Below are 9,639 nucleotides of genomic sequence, written 5' to 3' on the forward strand. Positions count from 1 at the left end.
GGTATATAGAGTCGTTTAAAAGATTCAAACGACCGCATCTAATATTACAATTTCAATCGACGGTAGGATTAATTCGACACGTTTCTCTCCTTAATCGCGTTACATCCCGACGTATTACATATCTCTCCAATTTTCGGTAAAAAAAAAATGTATACACCTCTCGTCGTTTTGAAAGCTCGGACTACCTCCAGTCATTCGCAGCAAAGCTAGATGCATTGTCGAATCTTCCCACGTATGAATCACTTTGCCCGTTTTTTTCCGACCAGCCAGTCATAGTGCACACACGCGTACGTATACACACGCATTTTTTTTTTTATTTCTGTAACGTTATAGTCGGAAATGGTTTCTCGGTATTTCAAATTCTCTTGGAAGTTTCCGTCCATCACGCATTTCGCGTCGTCCAACGCATACATCACACTCTTCTCGTGTGTAAAAACTCGCGCGTTAACTCATCCGGCCCGCTAATTCACTCGATTGTCACGAAGCAGTTGCCCCTACGGTACGAGGGCCGCACCTGTCCTGAGACGCAAGCTTTAGTCTTTAATCCGACTGATCCTTCACCCCTACTCGCTCGCTGTTGCTGCACACGGGATCACGGGAATCAGTGTGCGCGCGCTGTAATATCCGCGTAAATATACTCGCTTCAGATGACGAGAAAGAAAAGTTGGTCGTGCGAGACGAATCCTCTCTAAATGCAAACTGCGAGAAGACCGACACTTCCCGGTGTTTCTGCCGGATATGAGGTATCGTGAAGCACTCGACTCACTTTAACGAAGTTTTCGCTGATTAGCTCGGGGCTTATATCCAAATTGCAAATCTATGGAAGCCACTCCGGTGACGGTGGCTCACGTCCAAAAATGCCGCGAATCGGAGCGAAACGTTCGCGTCCGCGATCTTCATCAATTCCCATTTGTAGTACGCGCGGAAACTGCGCTCCCTGTTTAAAAGTAGCACGAAAGGGAGACGATCGGTCCGGCATTGTTTGCGGGGCGCGCCGAAGGAACGACCGAAACGCTTTCGATTCGTCGATGAGAAGGCTTCAGCCTGTTATACAATAAGTCGTATGTCGGATGTCGAAACACAGCCGACGGTCCAATGAAAGAATTTCTTCTTCGAAGTGGAATTCCCCTCACTGGGCCATCGGCTGCGTTTTGACATCCGATAGTGACACACGATTTATATAACAGGCCTTAGGTTTGGAACACAACACGCCGTATGTCACTGTCAGATGTCGAACGCAGCCGATGGTCCGGTGAGGGAATTTACTTTTCGAAAACGAGTTCTCCTCATTCGGCCATCGTCTGCGTTCCGACAGTTCCGACGTCCGACGTATTGTTCAACAGACCTTAGAACGAGTACCGTCGTCGTGCTTGTCTTCGAGAAACGGAGCTTGTAACAGTTAGCAACGAGTGCACCGCCGAGCGAAACGCAACGGAAACAATCCCGACGTGATCCGCGCGAGCTGAACTCGTTTGTAATGATGCCGTTCTTGCCGATCGTAGGGCAACTGCAAACGGCCGCCCATTCGCCCAAGAACGCAGGTACTCCGCGTCCTTTTCCGGATCAACGGGTCTCGGAACTTCATGAGGCAACCGGCGAACACATAGTAGGTCGAAGGCACCAACGACTCCTTTAACGACTGCAGGCCCAACTTAGTGGGAACTTAACCGTTTTACGTCTCTCCCTCTTGGCACGATACGAAGGAGCGGACATTATCCCATCCTCCCCTGTCCCGCCCTGACGTCACTCGGTAATCTAAACTGTGGCTGATAGAGCCATGTAGGGCTCCGAGACTTTCGACAAGAACTTCTCCCTACTTCTCTCTCTCTCTCTCTCTCTCTTCCACATGTAGATTGTTGTTCAAAGCACCCATTCCAACTCAGTCCAAAATTGCCAATGAGTGGAAAGACACGTTCCCCCACGCCCGCCCTCTACTTTCGCAAGAACGGCGAAACAGCGGCGGTAGGATTCACTGAGGTTGATCGTCTCCTTTGCGGAGATCGGAAACCGGCGAAGACGCCGGGACTAACACCGGCAATCGAAACCGGCCGATTGCGAATCACTCGGAGAACCAACCAACCAACCCCCTTCCGAAGTCAGAGCACTGCATGTATGAAACTTACCCCCCACTATCAGCAGCAGTTGAAGCAGAGCACATCGCATTTTTCCGTATTCCCGGCGACAGTCTTTATCCATTTTCGTCGCGGGGAATCCCCCCGTGCGTCACTGCGTGTGTACCGCGCGCGCGTACTCTCACGTTTCTTCGCCTACATGAATCCCGCGTCGTCGGGTTACCGGTACCGCGGCGCTTTCGTTTCCGCGCGGCTATTCATCCAAAACTCCGCTAACGCGAGCCGAAGCAACGTGCCGCCCCGCGCGGGCTGACATCGGCCGTCACGCGGTATCGGTGGAACTCGCGAACGAGAGATCCCGAAGTTGTCACTGACCGATCACCGACCACCACCGTCTCCGTAATACACGCCGGTTTTTCGCGCCGATCGGCCGACCACCGCGCTCAAAATCGGCAAGACTGACGGGCTGTGCGACACGGGCGGGCGCCACGCGGCCGCGATAGTTCCTGACTTGCAACTGACGAGGGATGCTGCACGAAGAGTTTGCGCCAGCTTCGCGCCCGCGCACAGAATCCTTATTCCCCTTCTCCCCCTGACCAGCCACCAGTCAGTTAGTCAGTCTCTCTCTCTCTCTCTTTCTCTCTCTATCTCTCTCTCTCTCTCTCTCTCTTTGGCTACTCCCGTCTCCGTTTATCCCGCGGTTCTTCCATCCGAGCTCTCGCTCGTATCCTGCGACCCTCCCTCCCCCTTCGTCCTGTCTCACCGTCTTCCTTCTCTTTCGGCAGTATCAAGCCCTCTTCCCCCTACTCCACCCTCCCCCCTCCCCCGGCCCTTCTCTTACCCTCTTATTCCCGCCCCGCACTCACACGAGAACTTCTTTCTCTTTTATGCAGCTGCACCCCCGCTCTCTCCGGCCCCTCGTCACACACCCACCCCCTATCGTTGTAGTTGTCTTCTGACTCACTCCCTATTACAGTTTTTCCATCGCTCGCCCTCGTCCTTCTCGCGGCGTGTCGCGTCTCTTCTTTCTCCCCTTCGCGCGCAGCCACGATCGCGCTTCCATCCATCCTCTGGATTTCTCTCTATCCCACCTCTAACCCCCCTCTCTCCCTCTCATCCCCGTCTCATTCCTCTCTCTCTCTCTCTCTCTTTCGCCTCTTCGTTTATCCTCTCCCCGTTTATCCCGCGTCTTCCATCCCTTTCCACCGCGATCGCTCCTACCATCTCCGCCACATATCTAACCTCACGCGCATCCTTTCGGCGGCTGTATCTCAAACACTAAAGAGTTTCTTAGGAAATTGAATTGAATGCTACCTACCTACCTACCTACCCACCCACCCACCTACCCCCGTTTCTGTCTCTTCGACGGCCTCCCCCGCGGAAGGGACGACCCGCTCAGAGACGCGCTCTGTCCTTCCCGCCGTTCCCGCGCTCAATCTTGCCCCGTTACTTTTCGGGGTTACTCCGTCTCCCATCATCCCTTCTCGTCGTTTGCTTTCTCCGTCTACATCTCCCTCCCTCTCTTCGTCTATCGCCGTTACTAGCTCGTTTACTCTTCCTCTCAGCGTCGTCCGTCTTCGTCTCCGTCGCCACCCTCTTCCTGAGAGTTCCCACGAAACTGATTGTCTCGCCGTTAAGCGGCAATTTATATGTTAACAGGCCCGAATCGGTCGAGAGTCATGCATACGTTTATAGGAACGGAATTTCGCGAGAGAGGCCCGCACAACGACGAAAGTGACGGTACAGATGACGACGGTGTCCCCCCGCGCGACCACTATTTTATTCGCAAGTCGGTAAAAATCGAGACTTCGCATAACGATCCAACACTATCTATCTCTCTCCCTCTCTCTCTCTTTCTCTCCGTTGTATCGATATTGCGTTCATGTTCCCGTGCCAGTTATCGGCTCACCGATGGGAAACGTTAATTTGCAAGACATACGTAATACTGGGTTACTAACTGCCCTATGTAACGTTTACATAACATGCATCCTAAGAGCATGTACGAGAGACTAACAAGGAAACCTGCAATAATATTCTCCTTAGCTTATGAAGCATTTTTAATATGTACAATTTAGGTCAAAACGTGAGAAACATGCATTTTTTATAAAAATGTTCACACAGCTTTGGAGAGCGAAATAACCTCTCCGGGTAAAAATCGGCTTTTATATTTCCAAATTAATATTTTCAAAAAAGTCATACAAAATTTTTAATTTGCAAAATCAATATCAGATGGTTGAGAAGGCGTTTAAAAAAAATTTACACCACAAAAATGTTTCAAATGGCTGTGGTAAAGCATCTTCAAATTATAAAATTGTTTGCAAAATTTATCTTTATCTCTCACAGTTTGGAAAATGTTGATTTGGAAAAGTGTGAAAGTCGATTTATCGAAAGAATTAACTCGCCTTTAAACCGGATTGACTGCTTATAAAAAGATGCTTGCCTCTTATTTAAATTTACCTGTATATATCGTGTACATATTGAAAGCATATCATGACATATTAAAGCCAAGGGAGGTCATTATTCTGGATTTCCCCGTGAGTATTAAATAGTACGATTTCGTGTTAGTTAGTTATCATCTGCAGCGCAGCTCACGAATATTCATCCTCCACGTCCAATTGCCGTGTAAGTTTTTATAGCTTTGCTGAAAGGTTACCGCGCGCACCCACCCACCCGCCCGTGCGATGCGACTAGTTTGTCCGGTAACTAACGCGAAGCGACTGAATTTGTGTATAAAGTTAGCGTAGAGAATCGCGACTGCGTTGTAGTGTGACAACAGTTCACTTTAATATCCAGCGACACCGCGCCGTGTTAAGGCAAAACTTTGCACCGAATCACGCTAGCTCGGCATTCATTTAACGCTTAAATAGTCGCGTGGATTTTCACGAGAGTTGGCGTATTCACGGCGCTATTTATTTTATAACATCAGCGTACACAAATTATGTAACTTAACGTATGTTCGAAGGGAAGAAGTTTACCGTGAATCGGAAGAAACGTCGCGCAACCAAGCCTTGTGGCCGACCGAGAACGGAGAATCGTCGGCTGACGCTCCTCGACACGCCGAAAAGGCGAAGGGGCGAAAAACGCAAAGGAGTCAAAAGAATCGAATAATACAATCGATTCTTCGCTCGTTAACCGATACGCCTTGTCTTGTCGCACCGGCAGTATGATAATTAATATGGTATTGTGGAAGTCAACTCGTTACCTCGGACAACATTCGGACCGGCGTTGCAACCGCTCTGTAATTTGACGCTATGACGAGCTGCGTCGTTCATCAGCGCAACTCTGCGACTTCGTAATGCGCGTATCCGCAAATTTCATCAGCGCGTCATACATAACGAAGGATCGAACACACTCGCTGCGTTCCGATGGGATGCTTTTTGTCGGCGGCCGTCTATTGGCGCGAGAGAGAAGGAGGGAGGAATAGGGAGAGAAAGAGTGAGCGAGCGAGAGTGAGAGAGGGATGAGAGGGTGGTGGATTGCGGGGCAACGGTGAGATATCGTCCGCGTGTAACTTGGGCAAACAGGCCATCGGAAAAATGCGGCGGCGGCGAAACGGATTTTGCCAATTCGTTGACTCATTAGAGCGGCGACGCGCGAATTCACCGGTCCGCGTCTCACGTCGGTTAGAAAGCGTTAGAGCGCTGCGAACTCGCGCTATGAAAGTGTCGTGGCATTTGATTACCGAGGCATACTAAATTGGCTCATGAATAATTCCCGCCTATCTGTGTAAATTACTCGTGCCGGATCTCGATGAAGATACCGGCGGAATCGATATTGACAATATCGCGCTTTCTTCGTGTGACGATACAAATAGGGGTAACTTGAAAGTCGAACGCACCCTTCGACCCGTGCCGTGCGCTTCGTTTAGAGAGAAGAAAAAAATACACCATTAAGTAGTACTCTCACAAAATGTCTCTTGGGCGCAAACTTCCGTCCTTTAATTTTATCGTGAAAGTAACACGAGTTGTTAAAAACATGTATCAATCTTCGAAGGGAAAGATACATGTTTTTAACTCTCAGGCATTTCTCTCTGGAGGTTATAAATATGGTATTGCTGATTGTCGACGATGATATACACGCGCGTTTGTCATGTCGGGGAAGCAAATTCTCGAACACTCTGTTAATATCGCCAGGAGGATTATGTATACAAAGAGCGAGAAAGTTTAATTACTCCCACGCGAGAAGTTACTCCCGTAAGTGGCATACACGATACGCTCTCAAAACCTGACTTGTATCGATCGACCGTGTGGAATCTCACAATGACGCCAGCCGTGGGATATTTTATTTATATTCGCGCGCGCATGTGTGCGCGTGTATACATGTATATGCATGTATATACGTATATAAATTCACACTGAAAAGTGTACATTCTCGGCGTCTGATCATCATAGAACGTTCACAGAGGAGCTTTAGAAAAAATTCCTTTCAGTTCTGGAGGAGAAATGTTTAACGTTGCGCGCAGAATCTAGACGATTTCGCAGCAAATAGCTAGCAAGCAATAGCAAGTTAAAGTGAAACATTCATGATCGCGTAAAACCATATACCCGCATAATTACATGCTGAATGAAATAAAGTTCGATTTGCTGAACAAACTCAAGGGCACACGCACGCGTAATTGGAAAGTTAAATTACTCCCACGTGAGAAGTTACGCTCGTGTGTTCGTTCGCATATAATATGTTGCAGCAACAAAGTTGGCAACAAATCAGCGCGAAATTCCAGAATAACATGGAACCGAGAGTTTGAGCCGGACAGGCTCCACTTTGGATTTAACTCTTAGGCTAACTGAATAACTTTCATATTACTGAAATAAAGTTACACGGCGACATGAGCGAGTTGAAGCGATATAAAAACAAAGCAGAACGATGGATCAAAATTCACTGAAAAGTTAAGAATTTTGAAATATATCTTTCGACCAAAAAGTTCGACAGGAGCGTTAATAGATCGCTTTATCAAACGCATTCGTGTGTGTTTGTAGATGTTTCATTGGAAATTTAAGAATTTTTAAATGTATCTTTCGCCCGAAGAGTTCAACGGAGGCTTTATAAATCATTTCATCAAACGTATTTGTGTACGATGCGCGCATTGTAGATATTTTATTGTGAATTTAAGAACTTAAAAATGTATCCTTCGCCTATTGAGTTCGACAGAGGCATTAATAGATTATTCCATCGCACACATGCATGCATGATGCACTATAGATGTTTCATGGGAAATTTAAAAATGTTTAAATGTACCTTCCGTCCAAAGAGTTCGACAGAGACGCTGATGGATCGCTTTATCAGGTGCATTAGATGTACGACGTATTGTAAATGTTGAAAAGTTTAACGCATATGTAAATGATGGCGATACAGTTGCGAGGATATCAACGACACTAGCATATTAATCTCGCTTTTCGCTGCGGTAATGTTAGCGGAACGTCTCGAAGGCGGCGACAAACGGACGATGCTCTGGAGAGAGTTCGCGTTGTTTTATAACAATTTCAATTCTCCGAGACGCGTCACGAGCAGAATCAAGAGGCATACGTGCACATATAATTAGAAAGTTAAATTACTGCCACGGCAAATGTTATTCTCGTATGCGGCTGTGCGACACGAGGCGAGGCTGTGCATCGCTTCTGCATCCCAAATTGTGCGATTTACCTAAAGCGTTCCATTATTACCGCACGTTGTAGCGGTCGGAAGATACTCGGTGACGCGTAAAATAGGGCTGGACGTAATTCGTGAAATTACTTAGCCTCCGACGACGGTGAGCGCGTTTCGTTGCGCAATTATAAGAGCCGTTTTATTAAGCAAATACCCGGTTGTATTAACGCGAGAGCGAGTTACATATCGCGTGTTACGTGCTGCATCGACGGCATCATCAATTCGTTTCTATCGCGAGATGCAAATTGAGCGCGCAAATAGTCAAATATTAACGCACGGATTTGCGCAATTTTCACCGAGCGCAACAACATTATACGAATCCGTGACATTGCGAGTTACAAAAACGTACAAGCCCACGGAATGAACCAAAATAACTGACAACGAGTCGATTAATTATTCCGCGCCGATAATTACGGGAGTTTCAGCAGGCAGATATAGAGGAAGTATAGATATTTCGGAATATTCTAAAATTTTTTAACATAAAAACTATCAAAGATAATCAAATGAAATTAGTTTTCACTGAGGCGCGATGCGAAACGATTTTTATAACGTATTTTTATTTTTATAACGTCCTCTAATGGATTTTGTTTATTTATAATAAGTTTAATGCTATATCAATTTTTTGAAAGTAGATATTGGAAGAGTAATATGGAATAAATTGGAATATGGAATCAAACGGAATTCCTCATTTATCTTGTAATTAAGTAATTTTTCTCGTGTTTTAATGAATATTAATGATAGAATAGTTTACAATATAATTATATATTTATTATGAATTTATACATTATGATCTATTATAAACTTATATTGTTGTACTTTCTGTTATAATAATGTTATAATATATCATATAAATGTATACAACACCGTGTCAAATTCATCCCACTGTTTACGTCTATTAACGACGTCACCTGCTTCGCTTCTTGGCTTAAGAATCTGTGAAATACGCTGACTGTTAAATAAAAATTTAAAACTTGCCCGATGAAACTAGCAAGATGCAGAAAATTTAAAATTGGACTTACACTCTGCACACGATGTCGCTGCCGTTTTATAAGCTAGGATAAAGATCCAGCAGCTAATAATTCCACCGCCATCCCCTATGTTGCGACACACTTAAGGCTAGAAATCTGTTATTCCATATTATTCGACTGTCCCATGTTACCCACACTTCCTCTACATAGGCGCGGCAATAACAAGTTGCATCCTCGACGCGACTACATGTCGCGTCGCTATCAAGAAGCGTCGAATCACGCTGTGAAACGTCACATCGCGGGCGCACGGTAAGGACGAGGGGATAAAAAGTCACGGGAGCAATGATAACAAATGAAATTCTCGGCGTCTCTCGCGTGTCTTCACGACGACAGCCCCGTGTAAGTCGTACAACTCGTGCGAGTACCTGTGCAACTGTCGAGTTACGTCACTTTCGCGCAAGATGTTGCTGCGTAACGCACGTGCCTCTTGGAAGAGAAAGCGGGCGGGATCGTCGCGCAGATTCTCGGGGCAAAATTCAAATAGCGGAGAGAGGCCTGATACAGCAGTGGGTCATGTCACTTTTACATCCGGCCGTGCTCAAATTGACCCTTAAACATTAACTCAACCGGCTTTATGCCGCCACATGGTTTCAGCGGGGTAATACCCTCAACTTTTAACGACCGAGTCCCCGACGATATTTTCGCCCGGCCTCTTTTTACTCTCGCGCGACCCAGCCGTATCCTTCCTGTTCCCTACGTCCCCGACCCACACCCCTTCGCCGCGCTTGGCAACCGAGTGAAAATACCTGCTTCGCGGTTAACACGGGGGCAATTCGTACACCAGCGTGGTGAGACCCTTCGCGGGAAATCCCGTGCTTTCCTCTTTTTCCTCTTCTCTTTCTCTCCTTCCTTTTGCTCTCTCTCTCTCTCTCTCTCTCTCTCTCTCTCTCTCTCTC

General features: G+C 46.8%; 1 protein-coding gene across 1 annotated transcript in view; it reads right to left on the reverse strand.

Moving 5' to 3' along the window:
• Nucleotides 1–2,591, reverse strand: part of LOC106747477 (cell adhesion molecule 1-like) — a 114,383-nt gene extending 111,792 nt beyond the window's left edge. Inside the window, exon 1 of the mRNA XM_014625037.1 lies at nt 2,124–2,591. Coding sequence (XP_014480523.1) covers nt 2,124–2,196 — 73 coding nt within the window. The 5' untranslated portion in view covers nt 2,197–2,591. The remainder of the gene's footprint in view (nt 1–2,123) is intronic.
• Nucleotides 2,592–9,639: the final 7,048 nt, after the last annotated feature.

Source organism: Dinoponera quadriceps, unplaced genomic scaffold, assembly GCF_001313825.1.
Source record: "Dinoponera quadriceps isolate SergipeBrazil2010 unplaced genomic scaffold, ASM131382v1 scaffold1750, whole genome shotgun sequence".
Classification (NCBI taxonomy): Eukaryota; Metazoa; Arthropoda; class Insecta; order Hymenoptera; family Formicidae; genus Dinoponera; species Dinoponera quadriceps.